The sequence below is a fragment of the Haemaphysalis longicornis genome, unplaced genomic scaffold (genome assembly GCF_048455015.1).
Source record: "Haemaphysalis longicornis isolate Haplotype H1 unplaced genomic scaffold, Haemaphysalis longicornis Haplotype H1 scaffold_3, whole genome shotgun sequence".
In the NCBI taxonomy this organism is placed as follows: domain Eukaryota; kingdom Metazoa; phylum Arthropoda; class Arachnida; order Ixodida; family Ixodidae; genus Haemaphysalis; species Haemaphysalis longicornis.
The window spans coordinates 9,901,198-9,928,419 of NW_027526335.1; the positions used below are offsets into that span (position 1 = coordinate 9,901,198).

The window sequence follows — 27,222 nt, forward strand, 5'->3', positions numbered from 1 at the left end:
TGCCCAGCACAGATGTGTTTGTCGACGCACAATTCAGGTGTCAGGAAGGACGTGAGCACTGCATACCACGCTGCATCGTAACTGTCGACGAGGCGTACGAGACACGACTACCCATCATGAACATGTCAAACCATGACTTGGACATCAAGGAACACGAGCGGGTAGCACGAGCGGAAATCTGCTATCCAGACGACATGCCAGAGCGAGAAATAAACGTCCACGTCGCTCAGCGACAGCCGATGCCACGCGAAGAGATAAAAACTGGACCTGCCGTCACTCCACACCAGCGAAAAATGCTGGAATGCCTTATCGACGAGTATCGTGATTGCTTCGCACGCAACACTTCGGAGATCGGGCAGACCAGTGCAGCAGAAATGAAGATCGAGTTGACGACAGATGAGCCAGTGAGATTCCGTCCCTACCGACTTTCCTTCGCAGAGCGGGCTCACACGAAAGAGATGATCGAAGAACTGAAGCAAGCGGGAATCGTTGTCGACTCGACTTCCAACCACGCCAGCCCTATTCTCCTCATGCGAAAGAAGACAGGAGAACTGAGGATTTGTGTCGACTACCGTGCACTTAACCGTGTGACGAAAAAGGACAGGTACCCGTTGCCACTAATTGATGATCAGCTGGACCGCCTCCGCGGAAAGTGCTTCTTCACGAGTCTCGACTTGACGTCTGGTTATTACCAGATCCCCATGGAAAAGGAGTCCAGACACAAGACAGCGTTCGTCACCCCTGACGGGCACTACGAGTTCGTCCGGATGCCGTTTGGGTTGGCCAACGCCCCAGCGGTATTCCAGCGGATGATCAACGCGGTTCTGGGACCTCTGCGTTACTCTGTGGCACTCGCCTACATGGATGACATCTTGCTCCCAACGACAACTGTAGACGAGGGACTCGAGCACCTGCGAAAGATTTTGGAGGCTCTACGAAGAGCGGGACTGACGCTACGGTTGAGTAAGTGCTACTTCTTCTGCGACCGAGTCGACTACCTTGGATACGACATTTCTTCTGAAGGGGTGCAACCAGGAACTCTCAAACTTCAGTGTGTAGCTGAATTTCCGAAACCGACAAATGTGCACGAGGTCCGCCGATTCCTGGGACTCGCAAGCTATTTCCGACGATTTGTCAAGGGGTTCGCCACTATTGCTAAGCCTTTGACGAAACTGACGTCTAAGGACGAAACTTGGAAGTGGACTGCAGAACAAGACTTTGCGTTTGCCGAGCTGAAAAAGAGGTTAATCGAAAAGCCTATCTTGGCTCATTTCTCGTTCGACGCAAGAACGGAAGTTCACACAGATGCCAGCAGAGATGGGCTGGGAGCTATTCTCTTACAAGAGCAAGCTAACGGGCAGCTCCATCCCGTCGTGTACGCCAGCCGACGGACAACCGAGTGTGAGGAGAGATACCACTCCTACGAGCTGGAAACATTGGCAGTTGTGTGGGCGCTGGAGAAGTTCCGGTCCTACCTAATAGGATTAAACTTCAAAGTGGTGACTGACTGCAATGCCGTGCAGGCAACGATGAGTAAACGAACACTCCTACCTCGGATCGGCAGGTGGTGGCTTCGACTGCAAGAGTTTACCTTCGATGTTGAGTATCGAAAGGGCACGACCATGTCGCATGTCGACGCACTCAGCCGCTCACCACACGACCCTCCCGAAGAGACCGATGTCGTTGGCGGCATTCAGATCCTCGCTACGTGCGTGGAAGTAGAAGACTGCCTTGCTATCGCGCAAGTTAACGATCCCAAAATAATGGCACTGAAGGAGAGGTTAGAAAAAAAACAATGCCTCACGAAAGAAGATCGGCGCGTGCAAAGCGAATATCAGTTGCACAACGGCAAGGTGTTCAAGAAGTTTCAAGACAGAGGTTCACAGGAAAGGCTCCTCTGGGTCGTCCCAAGTCAGACACGTTGGAGGGTAGTCAAGGCTTGTCACGACGACATCGGGCATTTCGCTGTGGACAAGACGCTGTCAAGGTTAAGAGAGAACTACTGGTTTCCAGGCATGAGACGCTACGTTAAGCGATACATAGCCGCTTGCGTTGAATGCCTTTTCCACAAGACGCCCGCCGGAAGAAAACCAGGCAAGCTGCATAGCATCGAGAAGGTGAACAAGCCATTTCATACGATCCACATCGATCATCTCGGCCCATTTGTTCGGAGCAAGTCGGGCAACGCGTACATAATTGTGGCTGTTGATGGCTTTACAAAGTTCGTCATGTTGTGAGCTGTTCGTAACACTTCGGCTGGACCAGCGGTGCTGTTTCTTCAGGAAATTGCTAGCATTTTCGGGCCACCGAATGTGGTAATCACAGATAGAGGGACTGCATTCACTAGTGTGAAGTTCAGGGCAATGTGTGAAAGCTTTCGAATCACGCACGTCAAGACTGCAACTGCCACCCCACGAGCCAACGGTCAAGTGGAACGGTACAACCGCATGATAAATCCGGCGGTGGCAAGCATGACCAAAAGAGAAGACGGTCGGGACTGGGACTCGACACTGCCTCAGGTGCAGTGGGGTATTAATAACACCGTGCACCAGGCCACGAAGACTACACCGTTTGGACTTCTGTTCAACTTCAGATCACGGAGCATTACGGGTGACTGCGTGGAGGACGCTCTCACAGAACATTTCGACAAAGAGTTGGAGGAGAAGAGGGCCGCAGCAACGGAAAACATTCGTGAGGCCCAACATAAGCAGCAAACACGTTACAACAAGAAGCGGGCTGAACCGTCTTGAGTTTCAACCGGGAGACATCGTTCTAGTTGAGCGAGAACCCACAGCGAGCGGAGAATCCCGAAAACTTAAGGTCAAATACAAGGTACCGTACGTCATAGCCGAGAAGCTTCCCAATGACCACTACCGCATCAGAGACGTCCAACACACCCGGAGGACACGAAGGCCATATTCCAGCGTAGCTCCCGTCGACAAGCTGAAGCTTTGGGCGAAGGACATCGACTCGGAAAGCTCAGAATCGGACGAAGACAAAAGTTCCGACCGGGACGGTCGTTAATGCAGGATGGCCGAATGTACGCGGCGCCTCCGCGGGATGACGCCACCGAGCCAACCGAGCTGCTCCAGGTGCGATGAGCAGGCGAGCGGAAGTCGCACCCGCGCACCGCCGCCGCAGAGAGCAAGAAGAGCCCTCCCCGATGGGCCGCGCGAGCCACCGTGTAAATATAATCAGTTAAATAAAAAACGAGTTATTTCAGTTCAACCAAGCCAACGGCTCTCAATAATAGATAACACAAGAGACACTTGGTTATAAGAGACATTTGAACAAAGGCTGCTTGGTTAGTTTTCCTATGTTCGCCATGTTAGCAACATTGCATATAAGAGACCTTGGTTACTAGAGGCACATTTCTTGGGTCCCTTGAGTGTCTCTTGTAACGAGGTGTTACTGTACCATTTGAGTAGAAGAAAGAGGACACCAGTGAACGAACCCTCATAGGCCTCCCACTGGCATGCACCTCTCTGGAGGAACCCCCCCGTTTCACAGAGCTGTGTTTGGACAGTGCGGATTCCGTCAGTGGGGAGCCAGCTGGGCGATTCTGTCAGTGTTAGTCAAGCGAGGAGTCCCTACTCTCACGGCCACAATGACAGTCAGCCCAGTTGGCACCACACCATGGGCTCTGTTCTGAGATTCCGTTTGTGGCGATGGTCAGGGAGCTGCTCTTCCCGCAGCCGTGAGGACAAATATTGCAGTCTGGGCTCCTGTATTTACAAGGCAATAAGGCCTCAACATTGTTGCCAAAACCGGAGTTTGCCTACCGCGCGTAAATACCCGAACCCATGCGCGAATCCTCGGATTCTGCTGGGGTTAGTGTATAGCTGGTAATTTTTACTCTAGCAAAGCTAGCCAGGGTTATCCCGTTATCCTGTACGTGAGCCCAGAATGCACAGTTCATGGCAAAGAGAAATTGGAGTGATCCCTCCACGTGAGCGGCACAGAACATGCGATACAGGCCCGTCTGGTGCCCACAGGCTTTAGAGCATCAGCTTTTGCACACAACATCTGCTTGGGTGCTTGACAGCGCTCTTCTGCAAACAATAAAATCCCATGCATCGTTCCTAGCGAACATCTTAGACCAATTAGCATCCAAACTCAACATGAAGAATGAGAAAAAAAGACACATCAGATGGACTAGGGCAAAGCAAACTGATAATGCTAGGTGAACAAATGTGTGTTGTGAATTCCTCCACGGCAAATCACAGCTGATCAGACTGCGAAGTCATTCAGAGCAAAAGTGTTTCCAGCAATCTACTACACTCATTGCCCCTTAAATCTGATTCTCAAGTTCCTTGTTATAAGGCTCTCTCAGGCCTACAGCCTTGCTAGTAGTGGTAACTTGAGAGACCAACGTATACTCTCACTTCTGTATTTCCACTCCGACTCTGACGACCACACAAAGGAGGCTTTTTCATCCTCAAGCTCTTGTGTAGCAGCATAAAAAACCTTCTAGTTCAATATTTGCAATAAAAAAGTCGCTGCAAGCACTACACCAGCAGCAAATTACAAAGAGAAAAGCAATTAGACCTGACGGTTAAAATGGTCGTGTCAACTGTATATGGTGAGTACAAACTAGGAACTGGCAATACCTCATGCGGGAGCCACAAAATTCCTTTTTTATCCACCACTTTTGATAAATAAGCTAAGTCAATGAAAACCAGCACTGCAACAATGTAAAATACAGCCATGTAATGACCTACCAGATTTATAACGAACACCAGAGCATCATAAACTACCCACAGCACTCACCTCAACTTCACTTGACGAGGTACAAAGCTAACAGGAATTAGGTAAAAATAAAGTGGTCCTTGCCACTGGAGCCGTAAACCATTCATTATGCTTACCTTAGAATACAGCCTCGAGCCCCTGTGACTGTTAAACAAAAGCTCGGCATGGAAAGATGTGCTCAGGGTCCACTCCGCCCAGCCCCCCTTGCCGTTGTTATGGGAACAAACACTTGCCCCAAACTTTAAATGGAAGCCACTGCCATGCTAGGTAGTGCATGGCTGCAAATTTCCCGTCAAAAACACCAGACCCCGTGCCGTGTGGGCCTGGTGTGCTTGCCCCAACCCGAGTGGAGCCGAAGCTACCAGGCGCATGCCCTGCACGTGGCACAGGCTCACCTGGGGCAGGCTGGGCCAGGCGCACGGCGGCCTCGGAGGGCAGCAGGGAGGGGGGGGCCTGGTGGGCGGAAGAGGCGGGGGGAGCGGCCGAGCGCGGCTGCTGCTGCTGGGAGCAGCAGGAGGAGCCGGAGGAGGAGGACGAGGAGGATGGGGGCTCCAGGATGTCACGGTACTTGGACACCATCAGCACGGAGATGAAGTAAACCACAGCCAACGCCAGGAACTGCGCCTGTTTGGTCTCATCCTGCAGGGAGGGCACCAGGGCGGGGGAAGGCGGGGAAGCCGGTGAGCACCAAGAGAGCCGGCCCAGTGGAGGCCATTCATAGCGTGGCCGTTAACAGTAGCGCAAAAACAGATGTATTGCGACTTTGTGCAACAGCCAGTTGGCTTCCCATTGAACTCAACGCACAGAGACACCCCATTCAAAATAAAGTGGGTCGAAGCAGAGTACAGCCCTGGTTATAGTGCAGTTGCCTTGTTGGGAGGCTGAACAAAATTTCCAAGCTACATTCATGATGATAACTGCCGTTTCATAAAGCTGTGCAAACGAGTTCCCAAGCTACAAGGGCCTAACAAAGTACTTCATAGGCATTCCTTACGAATGCCCTGGAGAAGTTTCAAGAGGCGGTAGGTAGGAGGCTCCAATTCATTATGGTGGTTCCTGGGATATATGTCCTGGAGTGTAACAAAGCCCTTTGTCTCATTTATTAAACTGAAAAATTTTAACACACCGCTAAATTTTACGCTGTCAGTCCAGACCACATTTATCAAATTTTTAATGCGTAGCATTCTTTGCATGTAGTACCCCCACATCCCCAACAGCGTAACGCCCTGCAGTCCCACAAAATGCATATTTAATTAACATATTTAATTATTAATTGTTAATTAACATATTTATATGTTATAATAGAGAAAATTAAAATACCTGGTCAAACAAAATTAAAAAAAAAGCAAAAAAAATGTATGTATTTTTTTGCTGAGTTGCTGGCATCGTGTATGATTACGATGTTGGAGGGCATGAAAAGCGCAAACAATGCTGAGCAAATTATTGTAAAGACCACAAAAACTTCTGATGCAAGCATGCTGCAAAGTCTGTGTGACTGAAATGGCACTGGTTGGAACAGCCAGCAGCCTACTGATGCTCCCACAAGATGACACACCCTACATTGTGAGCCTTGACGATGAAGTTTTTACCACAATAAAGTATTTACCGCAATAAAGTTTTTATCAACCAACCAAGATGGCCCTGGGCAACAATGAAACCAGAACTGCCAGCTAAACACTCTAGGATTCACTGGTAATGCAAGGCAAGAATTGCGCATGGTAAAATGAAAAAAAAAAAAAAAAAAAAAGAACGAAAATTTTCTATTAAATGCAGGTTTTTCAGAGCATCATCCAGGTTTCAGGGATGGTGGCTTTTTTGCCAAACGAGACGCGTAATGCTATTGCATTAAAAACTGCAAGGGCAGCTAAGCACTTCTGATGAATTGTGAATGCAAAACCAGTGATGTCTGTCTGAACACCACAGGGCGTTCTGCGCCACATAGAACACCCTGAATTGCTGGTGAATGTTGTGCCGTAGGGCAAGAGGACCGTAAGCGGCTGGAGTGCAACACTTGATACGACATATGCTAAAATCATACTGGTTTACCCAGAGATGTGAACGAAGAGTGTGGCAGCTCAACAGCTGCCACTGCTGCTGTTACCCAGGTGTTGCCTCGCAGCGGCTCGCTCCTCCTCTTTGCGTGTTTTATTTCTGAGGCATGCGCTAAGGAGTGCGTCACAGCCTGTGGGAATTGATGTACCATGTTTCCGCGACGGTGGCGTTTCTTGCTCAATGCCTTTGCATTAAAATAAACAGCCTCCCATTCAAAATCTTAGGTGTCTAGGAGTATAAATGACTACAGTTACTCCTATGGGACAACTGGCGGTTCCTCGGAAAAATCCAAAATATCCAGCAAGTCCGAATTTCTGGAGTCCGAAAAAACAGTTGGCTACTGTATACCAGTAATGGGGTTGTCAGATGGCAGTGCCATAAACCCTATTAACACGCATATTTCGCATGTTGCAAATATAGTTCTGAGAGTGTGGTGCGAGTTACGTACGTCTCTGTAGATGACAGCTCGCAAACGGTTCACATCCATGTCCTGCAGCAGCTTTTCTGGGTCCCGGATAGGGCTGCTTTGACCGCCAAGGTTTTCCACTATGTTCTGCAAGAAGACGGGCAACACAGCTCCCGCTCACAAACTGCAGTGTGCGACATACGTAAGCACAGAACTCAAGAGAGTGCACTACAGGAACAGCATCAATGAAGAAGAGAGCGAGGAAGCGAGAGAGCGGGGTGTCTACTGTGCACCAAAGTACATGGCTGACCTAAAAAAAAAAGACGTTTGGGCCCCTTCATACCAAGCCCTATTTTGAAACACTGCTTATATCAAACAGTTTGGAAGACACCAGTAAAATCACATTTAAAGGGCACTGCAGCAATAAATGGATGTCTTAACTACACAGCACATAATTACTAATTGGCATCAGTGGGATTATTTTAATATTACAGTTCATACCCATTCCACAGCAACTTTTCAGGATCATACTAAATGAGCGACAAAAAAAATCTTTTTATCTGCTGCCATGTTTAGTTGCACCCTCCTGCAACTCAGCATCATGCATTTAATTTCAAGTATAGGAGCTCGCACGGCCATTATAAGGAGGTCTTCTTTCACTACTACTGCCAAACTTCCTATAGGCAGAAATCCTCTCTATTCAATTCATAAATAAACAAGCTAGTGCTGTCCCTGTTCTTTGTCAAAATAAAACATGAAAGGCAGCCTTCATGCAAAATGCGAGTTTGAAAAAAGTGCAGTTTGTAGAGAAAAAAGTTGCAAAATGCTCACTTATTAGAGAGTTTCGGCATAGCGGCTAGCGTACACTAACGCTATGGCAGCGGGGTAACGGGACCCAAGTGCGCATGCGAGCGCGGGGAGGGCGAGGAGGCTGCCCCTTACTGGAATGAATGTGTGGGCTCCGCAAGGCATGGGTGCCTGTCCCAGAGGAACAAATGCACACCTGCACAGTTGGTCTCAGTACCCGCCGCCGTAGCGTTAGCATGCGCTAGCGGCTATGCTAATACTCTCTGTCGTTGCAACACACTGTGTAAGAACTGACAGGTTGAGCATTCGCACCCAACTCTGATCACTTAACAAAATTAGCATACTCAACATCAAGCTAGACTTTCTGATGGGTCATGGTGAAATGGAGAGTGCTTTAAGTTGACAAGGGTCAAACACACAAAAATGAAACAGAAAGATACGGTGAAGCACATTAAGCACAACTAGATTTAAATCATTTGGATTAAAATACATACTGCGAAGTCAAGCTTGACATTCACTAAATGCAGCCATACAGCTGCATTTAGGTGGATGCAGTTGAAGAAAACTTCATCCTGGTCCAGGATTTGAACCCGCGACTACCGCTGAGCTAACCAGGAGGCTAGCCGTTTTTAGCGCAAGAGCAAATTGATCAACAGGGATGTTAAACTTTTCTTCACAGAAACTTACTCTACCTTGAGGATTTCCCCTAAATCTGGTTGATTAAAAATACATACATGTGCCATCACTTTGCCAAACAATTTGTACATGCACCACGTTCTTTCAATATCCTGGGGCAACTCGATCGTTGTCCTAGGGTAACGCAGATCATGGCATGGTGGAGCAGCAACAGGAAAATAACATGTTGCACAGAGCGGAAGGGGACGGGTGGTCACCTTGGCCGATGGCTGCACGCCCCCAATGAGCGCATGAATCGGGTTGGGCCGCACAAGCGGGTCCCTGGTGGTGGGGGTCTGCGGCGTCACGGGCGTCAGGGGGCAACTTCGCTCGCGGCACTCGAGGCAGTTGCGAACCGCAGCTGTGCACACTGCAAGGTGTACCCCCACCCCAAAGGCAGTCTCAGCCAGCCCACGCACCCGCTCCAAGAGGAGTGCCGAGTGGGCATGAGGACGCCGTCTCAGGACACACACAAGTACAAGAAAAACCTCAACGCTTGGAAGTGCCATGCATACACCACATACACCGTATTTGCACGCTTCTAATGCGCACTTTTTTTCGCAAAAAGTAGCCTTAAAATTTGTGTGCGCGTTACAACTGGGCTCGAAACCGAAATTGGCTGTCAATGTTCCCCGCTTCAGTTTTAATGCTCGCAGGAACAGGATAAGCTACTTCATGAAGCACAAGAGATTTTTAGTGCCACGGTTGCGTACTTCAAATAAATTGTCGTCTGCCAGGTACATGGTGTCATGTCATTTATATCAGTGCAGTAAGATAGGCATCAAATTGTTTTATAAAATCCTCATCAGTAATGTTAACTGTGCATTACAATCGGGGGCGCATTAGAATCGTGAAAATACGGTAATGACACAGGATGCAGGCAACTGCAAACCAAATGACGTGCTGAGGCAATGCTTCTGTAAATCGCTATGCAATGTGGCTAAAGCATTGTCTTTCGAGACATCGTGAAAGGTGTCAACGGGATAGAATCTCTACACAAGTTCTCAGTCTGGAGAAAGTATTAATATTGTAAAAAAGGGTTAAATCTATTTCTTATGTGCTCAGTGAGTAGTGAGATATCAGTGTTCAACCAGTATACTGTACTCAATGTGTGAGCAGTTACCGTGGAGCACAGCTTCTCTGAAGCTTGACGCTGAGACAAGCATTTTTGCAGCAAGCTCCACAAAGCTCATTTAATTTACAGTGCATGACATTACCATTACAGGCCGATAGGCCGTCAAGCAGTTACTAATGGTCTCTTAATTCCCTGCGCACAACAGTTCTGAGCAGTCTGTGGGCAGCCCAAAACTCGCAGTGTAAATTATGTGAGGAAAAATGTACTGAGCTGCCCTGGAGAAGTTCTGAGCAGCCCGAAATGGTAAATAAAAGAGTCCATACAATTCTGTAAACGACCAGTCCAATTACACTTCTGCAGCCATTTTCACAGCTGGTAAAGTTCACTTGGTGATGCAATCTGCCTTTGCACACAAATCTGTATATATACAGGGTTTTGCAAATTCGGGCTGTTTGTTTCGTTCATACGAATTGCAAAAAAAAAAAAAAAAAAAGCTTTGGCGCAGGTTGGGCGACTACAAGTGCAGCAGGAACTGCCTTTGCCAACACGAGTGGCGCCCCAAAATTAGCCGCGGTCTCACCTAGCCTGAGGCACTGCCTGAGGATGCCCCCGCTGGACATGTTCTTCTCGGCCTCGAGGTCCGAGAAGCTGAGCGAGGAGGCAAACACCAGCACGTCGGTCATGTAGACCAGCCGCTGGAGAAAGGCCACAGCCACCTCGATGGCCATGCCCTGGGTCGGCTCAATCACGTCCAGCTCGTGCTGCAAGGAGGCCCAGCAGAGATGGCGCGTCACCATAACAGGCACTGGCCCAGCCAAACACTACCACAAACATCTCTAGAGCTCTGCCCGTGGAATCGTGGTGGGGAATTTCGGTACCCTGCAAGAAAAGCTACTCTGGTCAACCGAGCGGACCAGCAGTGCAGAACTTGCTGGCACATCATGTTAATGACGTGAGACAACAATATACCTTATAGAACAACACAATGCAAGAAAAATGAAAGCATGCATGAAGTTCATCCTCAATGGGAGTATAAGACGTACAGCAGGGGACCAAGTTCGCCAAGTATCCTACATGAAGGCGAAAACCGACCAACCGACCGACCCGATTGATTGATTGATTGATTAATTGATTGATTGATTGATTGATTGATTGATTGTAGGGTTTAACGCGGCAATGCAATGCAGGCGATGAGGCGCGCCGTAGTGGAGGGCTCCAAATTAATTCTGACCCCCTAGGGATCTTTAACGTGCGCCAAAATCTCGTACACACAGGTGCTTTTGCTTTTCACCTCCATCAAAAAAGCGGCTGCGGCGCCCGAAAATCGAACCCGTGTCCTCGTGCTCGACAGTTCAATGCCTTAGCCACTGAGCCACCACAGCGGGTCATGAAGGTGAAAAGAATTACTGTTGTGTGCAGGCACGAGATCAAATATTAGGAAAAACAGGGGGAACACCATATGCTGCAGTAAGGGATATAAAACGAAGCACACGCACACATCAAGTGCTAAAGGCAGGAGACAAGCTCGGCGGTAGCTCTAGCATTGATGCTGTGTGGCATGTGCTAGCAATTTTACCATGGGCATAGAAAAGCAGCTTACGTTTGGGGAAGTGGCAGACGCCAGCAGTGGCAACAGGCCCCCACACGCAATGATGATGTTGTCGGCCAGCTGGGAGATGAGATGCACCGTGTTGATGACAAATATTGCATTCTCTCCACTGTTCACAAAGTCGATCACCGTCTTCGTGTTGTGGCTGCAAGAGAGCAAAAGGGCGCACCAAGAAAGTCAACTCATTGAATTTCAGAAACTTGTCCTCCCATGCCTTTGCAGTCCCTTTATGCGAGGATAAAGAAAAATGAGGTGCAATAAAAGAGAGCTGGGGAACAACACCAACTCATCCTTCCCACACCGTGTTAGTGCTTCGGCAGCACTAGCAGTGCTTCTTAATTAGGATTTATATTCTTTTGACTTCAGGGAGCCAAATTGAGGAAAAAAAAACCAGCGTTACGATCGAGTAAATGCAGTATATTTTACATTCCACAACTTAACCAGCTCATTATTGATACCACCATTCCGCACTTCCCGATGCCAGCATAACTCAATGAGCTAGCAGCGACTGCATGGTTCCCCCAATGCATTCAACAAATCATTTCTTCCTATTGCCATACCTGTCTGAATCAATAGCTACTGAACATGACCCAAATAAATTCCAATTATCATTAACAGTCCCCGTGTACAACTAGGTCCCACGACTAAACAGCTTGTAGTACACAGAATCAAATTCAGATGCTAGTGTATAGTTCCCATGTCTCTTAATCTCTTGTTATCCTTGCTTTTTTATTACCGGTCACCCTGTGTGCTGAACTGATTCTTATCCTTCTGGGTGCAAAAACTGTTTTTGTTGTTTTCTCCCACATTTTTTCTAGTGATTACATGTGTTCAAACTGCAGCAGTGATCACTGAAATCCTGTTGTGTGCCAACATTGCCAGTTTACTTTCCTAACAGCTGTGTCATCCTCTTCTTATTGGTGTTATATCTGTTGTTGTATTGTCTCCTTCCCTTTTTTTCTCTCTTTCTTTAAGCCCTTGTTAGCCCATCCAGTCAAACAGCTGCTGGGATCAGCCTCAATTTGAATCAGAAATATATTTTTTATTTTCCTCAGTGGAAAAACGGACCTCAGACAAAAAGCTTTGCTTGTTGTTCCCCAAAACTCCTTAAACCTGCTTTACATGTTGGCTCATCTTTTTCTCTTCGGTATCTTTCTCCTGTTCTGTTTTTTTTTTTGTTTGTTTCAATGAACATATTCTCCAATTTATGCAATCTTCTTGTTACTGCTGTTGTCGTGTTTTTTTCTCTCAGTTATCATGATTATTCGCACGTTGTCGTGTCCCCCCCCTTCATGTAATGCTCGAGATAGGGCCTTTAAGATTAAATAAATTATGATGATGATCTGAAGGCAGACATTGTAGGTTTGACCTCAAATGGGATTCGAAAGGAAGAAAGAAAGATTGCTCCTTTAAATAAATATGAAAATAAAATGTTTTTGTTCCAGTTTTCTACAGTATTGTCAATTTGCTGAATTTCTTCTCTTTGCCTGCAAAGTCCTCCCCTGATTTGCCGCGTCTGGCCACCCCGGTGTCAGCTTCATGGAATTCAATCGTCCACGTCAACAGGTTGCCGACCCCTGGCCTAGTGGGTTGCAGCCAGAGCTCTTTCCTTGGTTCTTTCCCATAAATTGAAATTGATGCACCAAAGACTGGCGTCATAATTGTCAGCAAGAGCTGAGGCACGCCACTGACCTGCGCCACACTTGGATGTCCGTCTCCAGCGAGAAGAGCAGGTCGGACAAAAGGCGCTGGTGAATAGGTGACCAGCGGAACTCCGGGATGCGAAACGGTGGCCGCGAGGGCCCAGCGTTGAACAGCTGCCTCCCTGTGGCCGTTGAGCCCGCAGCAGGGCCGATCTCCACCGACTTTGGCCTCAAAGGAGGCCCTTTCTCGGCAGCTGTGATAGCCGATGCGTGCGAAGCGCTGCGCGCACGGCGAGCCAGCCCGGTGTCATCGGTGCAGGCGTCGTCGTCGCCTTCCCCAGAGTCTTCACCGGGGGGCGCGTCGCTCAGCCCCATCTCGGCCATGTGCCTGCGCTGCCGCTCCACCTGCGCCTCAATGGTGCTGATGCCGCTTGCCTCAACTGGCAGACCGCTCTCCTCGGCATTGAGCAGGTTGGTCTGCTCCACGGTCCGCTTTGCCTCCATGCGCTCGTCGCTCACATCGTCCTCGGCATCTGCCACCGGAACGGTGTGGCCGTCCCCGCTGTCTTCAACTTCACCCTTGGCTTCATCGACAGCGCTGGTTTCATCTGTGGTGCTGGCAACTTCATGCACAGGTGACTCCGGCGGCAGAGGCAGCATCTCAGCATCCACAGCCGGCGGGGGCAATGGCACGTCCTCAGTGGGGTTCACGATAGCGGGGAGGTAGCTGCTCAAAGTTTCGGAGGTGGCCATGAACTTTAACTGCCGCGGGGCGACCGGGCTACCCTGTTCTGATTTCTCAGTGCTAGCGATGTCTACGCCACCACTGCTCTCAACGGACTGGACTGGGGAGCCGGACATCGCTTCTTCTGACCTGCTCCCTGACCTCGTTTCTTGGGGCTCAACTTGTGCACCTGATGGCATGGCCCCGTCTTGCACTGTCAGTTCTGTTGAGAGCTCGCCAGCGACCGGTGGCACTTGGTGGTTGACGCAGTCCTCAGCGTCTTTCTCACCGCCATCATCGGGAAGTGCAGTGGTCCCTTCGGAGCTTTCGCTTCCGTCGCCTCCTTGGGCGTCTTCAAAGACGTCGCACTCGGCTGACACTTCGCCAGCAGCAGCTTCATCTTTATCTCCAGATGCCTCCTGCGAAGTAACCTCATCGCCACCACTGGCTTCCAAACAAACTTCCTCGTTTACACAGGTCTCTGTTTCAGCACCTTCTGCTCCAGTGTCAACACTTGCGACGGCTTGAAAGCAGCTGGCCGGATCGCCTGATGCACCTGAGGCTTCCTGGTCGGTCAAACGCAGGCCCTCGGTGAATTCACCAGGCAGTGACGTCTCGACAAAGTCGCCTGGCGATTCTCGCGCAGTGTCGTCGGTACCAGCTGTGTCGGCGGGGTGGGGGACAACGTCGGGGGAGGTGCCAGGTTCGCGCGAAGTGCTTTCTAGTGTGGGCAGGTCATCTTGAGCGGGGAGGGTCCGCTTGTCTTCTAGGCCAGACATGGTCTCCTGGACTGGAATCACATCAGGGCACACGACAGAATGGCTTGGCTGCACAGCACCCACTGCGTCCTCAGTGATTTCAACAACGGGAACAACCTGGAACACAAGCAGGCCCGCAATCTGTTACACGGTGCCACAACTGGTACGTGTTTCAAGGCACAGTAAAGCCTTCCATATGGTAGGCTGTCTGCCGCAGCCTGTTCATGATTTATTAGCACCTACGCCATCAAATTTAGGCAGTTGGTCATAAACAGGGCCAAAGTATGAGAAAGGACAGGCAAACAAACTGATATCGTGGCGCCAACACGGTTCATGACAAACACACTCCAAATATGCAACAGTTTTACAGGGCAAAACTGAGTCCATTTTACAAGCAGATACAACACAGGCTATTGTTAGGCAAGTGAGCAACAGCCGCATGTCACAACTGTTTGTGTGAGAGTGCAAGAACAAAGCAGCAAAACACAAGTCTCTGAGCATACACTGCTGTCTTATTGGTTGATTCACACTCATGTGCAGATGCCTTTAGCTAACTTTAAGTAAAATTAGTGTACATTTTTGTTGACCAAAGCCAAAAAATGAGAGAATTTCCCTGACGTTTCCCAGACTCAATTCACAGTTTTCTCCAGTGTTCTCGGCTGGCTGACACTCTGCACTGACTATTTCCCACAAGCACACCTGCACTGCGTGTGTACAGCATGCAAGCTTCTTTATAGCTCACTTGTTCTGCAGGGTAGCACTGACTAACTGACTAAGACCCCCAGGACCTTTCCACACCCCGCAAATGCCCCATTGTAGACATCCATTTATTGCGAGAACCATATTGCACCCATTGTGCATTATAAAATATTATAAACTAAGAGCAATAGCCCCATTCTTTTGAGCTCTGGTATCAAAAACATCAGTTTTCGCCGGCTCGTTCAGTAGCGCTCACAGATATTTGGAACATCCTCTTTTACACAAGACAATTTTTTGTTGCGTTGTTGGGACAACGTTTTTGCAGAGATAAACGCTTCCGGTTGGTGGCTTAAAATCAACAAGGTTGCCAGAATCATTTAATTTCAAGAAAACCGAATGACTGCAAACCTTGCTTAACTTGGATTTTAAGTATGAGCTGGGACAGTTTTAGTTTGCCTCTGTTCTCGAGCTTCTGCCCACCAATAATACTTTGGCTGTGCCACGTGCAAGCAGCCAGTGCCCCCCTCTCCCCCTCCACTGTTCTACAGGGTCCTCACCTCATCTGATGGCACAGGGTCTGGCAGCTGGCTGGGCGTGGACGGCACGATGGACGGGAAAGTGACGCTTCCTCTGCTCGCTTCATCCTCCTCCTCCTCCCCCCCTCCTCCTCGGAGCACCTCCCTCACTTGGACAATGTCTGGCCTGGCCGCCACGGACTGGTCCTGGGACGCCCTACGGGCCACGGCCGGCAGCTCCGCCTCCGGGGGTGGACAACGCTCCAGCCCCGAAATGGTGCTGATGGGCCGCTTCCGGCGCACTGCGGGGTCCGTGATGTGGTCCACGCGTCGCTGGTCAAAGTGCTCGTACATTTGGGCAAAGTGCAGCTTGTACTCTTCCAGGGACACCTGCCACAGCGGAACGGGAGGGGACACGTGAGCTCGGCAAATGCTTGGCCCTGGTTGAATGAGGGAAACGGCGAGGAGGCAGAACACAACAGCGACAAGTGCAAGCGAATAAGTGGGAATAACGACTCTTAGTTGCTGTGACAAATGATCCCACTTTGTGGAGTTCTTGCAAGTTTCCGAGCTGCCTGCTGAAGCTTACAAGCACACAGCGCTGAACTGCTGCAACAAGTGACGGTTTGAGCCTGTTGAAGCTTGCATTGACAATATGTTTGTAAATATGAACTTGTATTATAGCAGTTTAAAGAAGACTGCATAGTTTAAATGCACCACATGAAGACTGGAGGTAGCGCTAAAAATAAAATCTAAGCAGCACCCCTACGCACAACTTCGTATATGCTTAGCAGATTTTTTATGAATTAATAGCGCAAACATTCCAGAATTAGCCCCAGAAGCAAATAGCGCAGTGGTTCAACCACGAGGATTGTAGATTCGCCCAGTTTGGGTAATCTCAAATGGAAAGAGAACTTGTTTCTTTTCCCATATTCTGCATTGTTTGTAACCTTGTGGAAGTTGTGCGCTCGTTGGGGATGACTGGTCTGAAACCAATCATGCCTTTGTACAACTTTTGCTCTACACCTTCGTTTCACTGATGTTACACAAAACCTCCTCAGGGTGATGGTGCCATCTGTTGTGCTTGCAATGAACTCCTAAAATTACTGAGGCAGGCGCTCCAGAGCTACGGTGATAGTGGCCTTGCGTACAAGCAATTTGCTTGTACACAAGATACACCCTCCTAATAAAGTCTTGGGCAGTGAAGAACTTCAATTAATACCTCCTGTCCAGCCCCTCCCCCATTGGCCCTACACCAAGATCTCAGGGTTCATAAAGGGGAGGAGTGGAATGCACAAGTCTGTTGAATACGTCTACCATCACATAACACTGCCACGCAGCTGTCTATGGGATACTGTTGGGAGATTTCCTTTGGGCTGAATGTGGTCTCTATTTATCAAATAATGCCATCATTATCCCTTCTTAGACCACAAAGTGCCAATAGCTACTGTTTAACTCTTTCGCTACACCTATTCAAATCAATCAATTTTATCGACACATTGCAAGTGCGAATTCATGCGCCCTAGTGCGGGTTGCGGGTGCCTAATGCTATCTAGGTAAGAAAGTGGGAGACACACAACATGATCGATCCACAACACGGGTTTGGTTTTTTGCTTTGCGGAAGCTCCCCCTCGCCGCAAAACGTTTCCGATTGCTGCGGAAGTGTGTCGATCATGGCATCGTCATTGCACGTAGATGCTCCTAGAATACGATGTGTTTCTTGCGAATCGAGAGCTTCAAGAGCCAATTTCGCCGATTAAACCAGCAGTAGTGAGCCTGAAGAAGACGTGGACACATCAGATTTCAGCACGGATGACGAGGATGCGTCAAGTCAAGCTGCAACATTTAGCGGGCGAGTGTCAGCTGTATGTCCGGTGCACATTTTGGCGACTAATGAATAGTTATGAGCGGCGGAGCGTATGCTCCCACCCATATTACTTATTTTAAGGGTCTCAATGTCCTTTGGATGTGATTCCTTGTCAGCATCTGTAAAGCGCGTGCAGTTTTCTCAGAGAAAAAAAAAGGAGGTCGAAGTTGGTGGCGCGCTCAAGGGTAACGGATGCCACTTTCTGCGGGCCGTCAATTTCTTTTGTTTTTCCCTGGACAGCTGATCAACATGACCTGCGACAACACAAACAAATATGCGTGGACGTATATTTTAGAGAGGCAGACGTACGCAGAGGAAAGGGCGGGTCGTGGAGGAATTTCAGTCCCAAAGAAGTGATGCAGTGCATAGGAATCATCTACATGGGAACTGTTAAGCTGCCTCACCTTCATCTCTATTGGAATACCTCGGAGTTATTATTGGGCCTCGTTCCCCAAAAGGTTATGACCAGGAGCCGATTTTTTTCGTACCGTGCTTTTCTCAATGTCATGGACTCTCAGAAGAATGACCCCGTCCGCAATGGGGAACTGCACCAGATCTCACATCTACTGCAGCAGCTTCATACTTTTTCACACACACAGGGTAGATCACCCTGATGGAGAAGCTCTCCATAAAGGCTGGCTTTGACCAGCCTGCATTATGAATCGAGCTGGTCAACCAAATTCTTGCCGTGGACGATAGACGTGTTCACCCTCGACCTCCTCCAAAGAAGTCGGAACACAAGCCTCAGGTACAAGAAAAGCACCGTAACGGCAAGCTCTGCTAGAAGCAAAAAGCAGAAATAAACACTGCCATTTTTTGTGAGTCATGCGGTGTCTGTCTGTGTTTCATCCCGACGAGGGACTGCTTCGAAGAATGGCATGCCACGCATCCATGCTAACTTTTTGCAGAAAAAACAGTTTTCGGCAATAATTTCTGAAACTTGTATCCTCTTTTTGTAACGTAACATGCTACAAAATGCATATCTTGAAATTTTCTCACTCTCAATATTTTGTTCTCCTTTTTCAAACAAAAAAGGTATCTTCATTGTGTAAATGTCTACATTATAAACATTTTCTCATTACTTTATGTAATAAATACATATGCGACATTTATGTTATTGAATAGCAAATTCTTTCAGCTACATTTTGGTACCGAACAATTTAAATAAGGCATTAGTATCTAGCTGCAAAAATATCTTTTTTCAACCTCAAATTCTCTTCAAGGCGTGTTTCTCTCCTGTGTTACAATGAAGTTTGCACATGCAACCAGGGTCAAACGAGTTCAAAACTGTGTCAAACATCTTTAACAATTTTACTGCAAGCCCAACACAAACAATTTGACAAGCCATGGCAAAAGGCATGCTGCCCCGTTTAGTAACATTGCGAAACCGGCACTAAACAAGTAGGGTGACAGAGGTGGCAGAAGAAGCAGCAGCAGCACCAACCTTGGAGTGGACAATGGCCAGCGTGTCCACCCAGACTCTCCACCCCCCGTACTCGTACTTGATGGCATGGTGGAGGAGCATGCGGAAGAGCGAGTACACCATGTCCGAGATCTTCTGCTCCTCTCCGTTGCGCGGGTGGATGTATGCCATGGCCACGAGCCACTCCTGCCACACGGACATCTGAAGCACCGTCCTGCGTGGCGGCCCCATCGGGGGTTGATAGCAGCCCACGTCAATGACTCTTCGCGACTGCAAACTTCAGACCTCGATCAATCCTCCATGATATCACGACACGAAGCTGTCTAGATGCTAATGACATATTTGGACATGAAATAAATGACTGCCCCACTTGTTACAAAAGGAAAACCTGGCTGCTGCGATGTTTTTGCACAGCTCCAAAAATGCCTGCATAGTTAATGCTAATGTGCGTGGACTTAGGAACCGGGCTACTAGTGCAGACAAACCAATCCCAGCTTAGCTGTAAACCACTGCACGTGTAGTTGATTTTTTTTTTCTGTTCAGTACCCGTGTATCTCAATCATCTGAATAAGCAGACACTGCTAGCTTTGCGAAAAAGCTGTCCTCATCGGAAAGTGCTCTGGTGCGGGACGATGGCTTCCTGACATCCAACCTTGCAACAGTGACTACCGAAACGAGCTCACCTTGGTATAATAATAGAAGGAACGGCCGCCTAGTAAATAACGGGTGACATTTCATTGGAAGAACCCATAACGTAAGAGGCAGCACGAAGATGCAGAGCCAGCCCCTGGGTGCCGCAATTAAGCGTGCCGCTCACCTCCTGTTTTCCTTGTTGTTGTTACACAGCAGGGTCATGTCAGAGAGGAAGAGCTTCTTCACCTCAATCAACTCCTCGCACGGCTTGGACTGACGGATTAGTGTAGCCACAACCTTCAAGATCACTGCGGGGAGGGAGGGGCGAGAAGGGCAGAGCACGTCACCACCCCAGTTCCCCCCCACGGGACCAGCAAGGCCAGCTCTCCCAAGCGCTGTGCTATTCCAACTGAGCAAACCTGTTGTAAGTGTGATGCTTACAACTGCGAGGCTTAAGAGATGTAAGAGGCAAACTGTGAAAGCATTTTAATGATCACCACATTCTTTAAGCGTGCATGGGGATTAGGAAAGCATTATGATGTTTCAGTGATGTAAAAAATCGCCCAGTTTCTGGCCAAGAAATGTAATTAAAGCATAAATTCCTCCATCAATTGGCAACATTTTCCTACCACTAACTGCCAGTGAAGTTGTGCTGTTGCCATGCTGTCTTTAACAAACCCCGTGTAACGCAAGGACGTGTGCATGTCTTCCTTTTTTTTTTTTTTAATTCTCCAAACTAATTATTTTCAGTGCTGTTTCTTGTCCCTTCCACGTATGATTTGTAGTTGTTCAAACTGGCAATTCACCAATCTGCACGCAGATTCAGGTGCCACTTGAAGTCGTCCTGATTAAGTCCAGCTAGATATGTACTCTATGAACAAACTATTGGCCCGATAGTACTGGCACATAATAGGAGAGATCGGCACATAATTAGTACACACTAACTATATAGGTGCACTCCACAGGGTAACTTTTTGTCCATTTTTTCTTCTTGGTCACATGATGCAACTTCAACCATAGTGGTCCCGTAATGTTTGCACAAGTACAGAGCTACACTAGCGAGAGATAAAAAGAAAAACTTATTTCTGAACAGTCTGAGAGAGGAGCATCCTAGTACATATGACTTTCTTGCAGCAAACGTGCTTGGACAAGGCTCAAAGTTAACTGTCCAACTTTGCATTGCATTCAGCACATAAATTACCATTTTTCAAGTTAAGGCTATGAATACCACGATTCTAACTGGTGTTTTTCAATGTGCCAAGCTGCTAGCTAAAGCAGGGCTTTATCGTTAGAGCATTGACAAAAGTTTCCTTTGTTTTTGCACACTAGCTAGAGTGTTGTTGAAATTAAGCAGCTGTGTACATGCCAAACAAGGAAAGGAAGGGACTAACTTGGGTTTTCCAGTCGGTAGTGAGACTCTGGCTCTGAGTGCTTGGTGTAGAGAATCTGGTTGGATATGTGCTCTGTCAGCATCTGCAACAAGTATGGCCACAGAATGAGGAAACACTGCACAGCTTGGCCTCAGACAGGCTCAACTCCCGACAGCCGTGACCACAGGTGTTTCATGGGTGGGTGCAGGGAGGTTTAATTTAAAGAGTACTCAGCTGTGTTAGGTAAATAACTATTAATGGGTAAATATTTTCGGCGTTTAAAAGGACATGCTCAGTAGTTTTAACTAGATTCAACTGTGAACATTTCTTGAACCATCATCTCTTGAAGTGCTTCACACAGGATGGCAGCGTACGGTATTCTATAATCATGATAAAACACAAATACTACCCTCCGCTATGGCCACACTTAAAAGACAATGTATACTTAAAACAACAACTGGATGGTTAAGGTCATACAGTCGAGTCCACTTGTAACAATACTGTTTTATAACACTATGTCGGATATAACGATGAACAACTATGGCACCGCCTACTTTGTATGCTTTCTATAGTAAAATAAACCACTTATTACAATGCTCTAGTGCCGCAATATCAAATATAACAATTGAACCCGGTCACAGCATGCACCAAAAATGCGAGCTGCCGTTCACTCTCCGCGCTGACCGCACCGGCAGCATGCGCCGTGAGGCACGATGTGCCTCGCATCTCTTTTACTCCTCAGAAAATGAGTGGACTGCGTCGCTTATTTATAAGGAAGCCAGGGGGTAAAAACAGCAGTTTTCCTTCCAAACCCCCCTCCTGGCGTCACCGCTTTGGAATCGTCCCCACGCCCACTTGCGTGTTCGCCTGTTGTGGCACGTGCACGCCAGTTGGATTTGACTGGGTGCTTCTTCAACTGCCCCCGTACTTCTGTGGAAGGAACATCAGGGCCGACATTTTGGAAACGTCCAAGTGCCTCACTGAAGAGGTAATAGTTGCGTGAATATGTGCTGCCGACAGCGATGACAGTAGCGACTCTGTCGACGCAGTTGAGCAGCCTACTCAAGTGGGGGGTCTTCGCAAGAGGCTGAACGATTGCTACAGTCCCTTAGACTATTTCCGCCACGGACCTTTTGCCGCTTTCGCTCAGCTAGGTGAAGCACTTAAAGATGCTCTTGGAAAGGATGTGGGCCAGCTTCGCGGGCAGCCAGCAAAGCAAACCGACTATGGCTTCTTCTCTGCAAAATAAGTAGTAGTACGACCTTGCTTGCTTGCATGCAAATAAAATGTTTTGAGCTCCATTTTGCCTTCTTATTTCGCAGCCCACTTATAACAATTACCAGTAATAACCATAAAATTTCCTTGGCACTTGGATATTGCTTTAAGTGGACTAGACTGTATATGAAAGCTACCGTATTTACATGATTGTAGGTCAACCTATTTCTTCAGATTTCAACATCTGAAGTTGTGGGTGCCGACCTACATCGAAACTGAAACTTGTACTGGCGGCGATGGCGAGTCAAAGGAGAAATTGGGAACGCAACGGCACAGTTGCAACTGTGCATTTGCTTTTCAGCCCTACCTACTGCGTAGTTATTCCGAATGCTTGTTCGCAATACTTTTTTTCTGCTTTTGCTGGGCTCTGCGTGGCATCTTCCGTTGGCCCTTTTGGGGCGCTCTCACGAGCAGTATCGTGGCAGTGTCGTGTCAAATTTGATGGCACCAGTGGCAAGGGACAGTGATGCTACTGGCTTAGGCGCATTTGGAGCAGCTTTTGGAGCAGGCAAAAATGCGTTTTGGAGCAGCAAAACCAGCTTTCGGAGCAGGTGTTGATAGAAGCAATTTTAAGAAATGTATGGCATTCATGATAGATAATCGCTAAAAGCACATCCTTCAACGATAATAAAGAATTAAAACAACCCAGAACATGGATATTCTGTTCCCATTTTCATCAGTCTCCTGAAGAATGTCTGCATTGAATTTTGTGCACTGGCCTGCACAACAAAAATTAAAATAACAAGCTCCCATTTTTACACAACAGCAGCACAACAACTATGAACACACTAAAAATTCCTCGTCACAATGAACATGCTATGTAAAATCGAGCGCTATTGGAAGACTATCGTGGGAGCGCTGACTGATAGCATCAGTAGCGCCACGGCTTTGACTGCATAACTCAACATCACGCTCCTCCCCGTGTTGCACATGCATCACTATTAAGCAGCGTCAGCGCTGCCACCATAAAGGTCTAAAACGGCAAGCCACCGATAGCAGCGCTATTGTTTACAAAGGCAGCAGGCAGCCATTTCTGGCAACCAACATGCAGCACCAGGCTGAATCGTGCCCTTTCACGACACGTTTGCCGCAAGCAATTAAAACGCCTCCGTTAATGACAAGGTAGGCCATTAAAATCCGAATAAAAAATTGCCTGCGACGCTGGTGCACTGCCATTGCAGCAATAATGAACGGCAAATCAGCCATCGCTTTTGTACCCCTGCTACATGGGCACTTGCAATGGCCATTAACGCAAACGGCAGTTGAATGCCCTAACAGCCATGGGAACTGAATTGTGGTGGCTGTGCTCACACGGCACTTCCCATGTTCAGTTCCGTTTGGATGATTTATCACGTTACTTTGAAATGCTACCTCGCGAGCTCAAAAATTTTCTTCTCTAATTATTTTCTGCCCTGCATGTTACACAGTGTATTTCTTTCACCCACTGCAACCGTTTTTTGTAACAGCACAGTGAGTTTGTGACAGCGCGCTCGCCTGCAGCGGGGACACGTTGCTGGGCGCAGCCATCTTGCCCATCTGCCGACGGAACGGAGACCGGTGACCTCTGTTGGCCCGGTGATCGCCGTTGGATTTCCAGCGGCGCTCGCCCTGCCATGTAACTCCCCCTAACTGCCTTTAAGACCAACTGCCGTTCTCGTAACGGCCGTTAAGGTGCCCATGTATAATAAGGGTTCAAGTCTGGGCAAAAGAACCGCTCTGTCATTTGTTTGCACACTGCTATGCCTAAAGGCGGTCATGAAATGAGACCCCCATTGACCTGTAGTGGCACACATACAAGAAAAGCAAAATAAAAGTAAAATGTACAAATCTTTCAGCTTTGAAAACACCATTGACAAGGCCTGTCAACGGGCTTCGCACCCAGTTGTGCGCAGAAACTTCAGTTGACGTTTACACAGCAAAATGGGCAGGCACCTCGTAGGCGTTGTGAAATCCCTCCCCCCTACCCCGAGACTATGCTAATTCCCTGCGAGGCTACATGCGCGCATTTCACCTTCAATTCCCACGTATGTGAATTCTATGCCTCTATGAACTCTACGTGAAATCTAACACGGGCGTCACCATGCATGCCGTACTCGTGAAGCTCGGCAACAACGTCAGGAGTCGTAAAATTGCCGTACTCGCTCGCTGGCGCGCGGCCCGAACTCTCTCACCGTTTCCTGTCCTTGCATACTATTTTCTCCCCCCTGCACTCTGTAAATTCTCATCTGTTTACAGTAAAATCTCGATGATTGAATTTCGCGAGACTGTGAAAAATATTGGTATCATCCGAAATTCGTATGAACAACACAGACAAAAAAACTAAGCACTAAAACAAGTTATCGTTTATTTCTTTTCTTTTGCATGAAGAAATCCGTGACGTTTTTCTGCGTTTTTTTTTTTTAAACCTCCATGTCGCCGAGCGGTCCTTTCTGGACTTTCATCTCCTCAATCGCGGTGCCTAAGCTCACTACAGGAGCATTTTTGCGCACGATTCGTGCGCGTCTGCGTTGTGCACGCAACATTTTCACGCCCGCGGAGGCCACTCGGCGACCGCGGTCAGAAAATCACGCGCGACGCGCGGGGCAGTGAGAGGAGCCTGACGACTTGCGCCAATGGGAAGGCGTGCGCCTCATGACGGCAGTTACGAAGTGCTCGAGACAGCCGGCTGGCTCCACCGGGAATGTTTAGGCTTAGCACCCCGACAGATATTTCACGGGCGCTTTCACTAGCGCCGCGGATGATGTTTTGTAGCACCGTTTTCGCTCACATTATTAGCTCATTTACCACACAGAAAACTTCGTGTGTGCTTTGAGCGGCATTTTAAAGAGCGGTTAGAAGCGGTCTTTTGAGCGCCCCGCACCACTTCGCGGCCGAAACAGCCGCCATGTTGCCACGACCGGCCGCGCCCCGCGCAGCTTCTGGGTGGTTTCGCGGCGGCGTCAGTGTGCCTGTGGAGTGTGCGGCGCGTTTTCGCGAGAAGAAAACAACAGCCCGGCCGTTCCTGGAGAAAGAGCGACAAAGAGGGCAGAGAGCGCGACCGTTGCCGTAGCTTGCTCGCTCGGCAGTCGGGCGCCTCGACGACTCGTTCGTATCATCCGCCGGGCACCGCAGGTCCGTTCGTAATAGCCGAAATTTTTCCCATTTAAAACAATGCAATTTCGCCGGAACTTATCAGAAATTCGTATCATCGAGATTCCGCTGTAACTACAACTCCTGCGTCCTCATCTCTTGCCTACTTTTCTTCCAGCACAACTCCGCCAGCACCCGGTCGACGCGTACGCTGACGGGGCACGTTGGCGAGCGAGTACAGCAATTTCACGATGCCTGACGATGTTGCCGAACTTCACGAGTACGGCACGCATATCATGACGCATATCGTGGCCCGAAGACGGCGAGGCGGACGGTCGCGACGGCGGCAGCCAGTCTCGCGAGCGGAATAAGTGCGAAGCGCACTGCACGGAATTAACAGTCCCAGGTGGGGGGGCGGGGGGAGATTTCACAACGCCTACGAAGTGCCAGCCACAAAACGCATCATCGCCGTTATCGCAGCAAAGGCCAGTTTGCCTTGGCTTGGCTCGGATTGCGTCCTGAAAACAGGTGCACCGCGATGTCGCTTTCAATGGGGAACCTCAAGTAGTTAGTTTTGTTTCTGAAAGTCGGCGTACACCCTTCGGCGCAGGTTGGGCGCAGAATCGCCATATTTAAAGGAAATGTAGCAGGATGTAGCAGCAAGAGCACTTAGGCGCAGTTTGGCGCAATTGGAGCAGCGGTAGCATCACTGCAAGGGACCATTTCGAATGCCCATTTCAAACGTTTAATGAGCTGTAAAATTAGTTCCAAGTGGTGCATCGAAAATCTGATTCTCTTATTACATTCACCACAGTTCATAGTATTGGAAAATATACAGATTACAGTGTTCTGACTAACACTGTTTTGTGTATTGTTCCTCCAAGAATGACTAATTATCTCTAACTGGCAACTAATTGACTGACTCAAAAAATAATGGCATATTTGAAATCATTGTAAAAAAATCTGCAAGACTGACATGTTTCACAGAGTTTACTTAACAATTAAAAGAAATTGTTTTAAGACCCGCGTCTCCCCTTAAGCATTACTACACCCTTCCCTATGCAGAGCACAGAGGCTGCACCAACTGCAATGTACTTTTCTCCAGACCAAAGCAGTGAGACAATCGCACTTTTGCCAGGCACTGGGGATCAAAGTGGTGGGTTACTTGCCTCGTAGAGAGCATTGTACGTGGCCATGGTCAGATGGTCCGAGTGCAACAGCAGCCGCTCCGCGAGAAGCATGTACAGGTTGTGCGGCGTCATCACATCGTGCTTCCGCCTGAAAAAGGAAATGTCTCGTCGCATCGTGTGGGTATTGAACGCGGGTTTGGACATACCGGAACAGCAAAGCCAGACAACTAAAATTAACCTGTCAACTATGTAGTCCTAAACTCGCACAAAAGATTTCGGTTAATGAAGTTTCCCAGTAATAAAAATAATAAACATCTGAAGGCAAACGCAATACAGGCAATACAGACACCCTGCAATAAAGACTTTCTTTTTTAACAAAAGCGCAACCTCACGGTGTGATTATGTACAAGGTATGTATTAAATACCAGAACATTTTGCAGCAAAGACAACTCAACAAACCTACTTTTTAAAGACAGTTTAAACTGATTAGATATAGTACATATACAGTGGAACCCCGTTCATACGTTTTTCCCCGGACCGCGAAAACAAAACGCAACAACCAGGAAAACGCAGCAGTGAGAAAACCTTCAAAAATGAACAAAAACAGCGTAGCTTTGACTTGCAACCATGCATGTCTACATCTTTGGCTTTCGAACCTTAAAAAACCTGAGAATGTAGGATTACCGCTTTTTGCGATCGTTGGAAAACACCACCACACGTGGTGATGCAAGGTCCCTAGCGAT

The 27,222-nt window shown here is 48.3% G+C and overlaps 1 protein-coding gene across 2 annotated transcripts in view; it reads right to left on the minus strand.

Moving 5' to 3' along the window:
* Nucleotides 1-27,222, minus strand: part of Rg (A kinase anchor protein rugose) — a 337,821-nt gene that overhangs the window by 196,130 nt on the left and 114,469 nt on the right. For both annotated transcript variants that reach the window (XM_077702285.1, XM_077702286.1), the window contains exons 19-29: nt 26,519-26,627; nt 21,027-21,108; nt 19,820-19,943; nt 19,024-19,216; nt 15,755-16,102; nt 13,066-14,615; nt 11,365-11,518; nt 10,345-10,525; nt 8,908-9,059; nt 7,250-7,354; nt 5,145-5,388 (exon numbers count right to left, since the gene is read on the minus strand). In XM_077702285.1, coding sequence (XP_077558411.1) covers nt 5,145-5,388; nt 7,250-7,354; nt 8,908-9,059; nt 10,345-10,525; nt 11,365-11,518; nt 13,066-14,615; nt 15,755-16,102; nt 19,024-19,216; nt 19,820-19,943; nt 21,027-21,108; nt 26,519-26,627 — 3,242 coding nt within the window. The remainder of the gene's footprint in view (nt 1-5,144; nt 5,389-7,249; nt 7,355-8,907; nt 9,060-10,344; nt 10,526-11,364; nt 11,519-13,065; nt 14,616-15,754; nt 16,103-19,023; nt 19,217-19,819; nt 19,944-21,026; nt 21,109-26,518; nt 26,628-27,222) is intronic.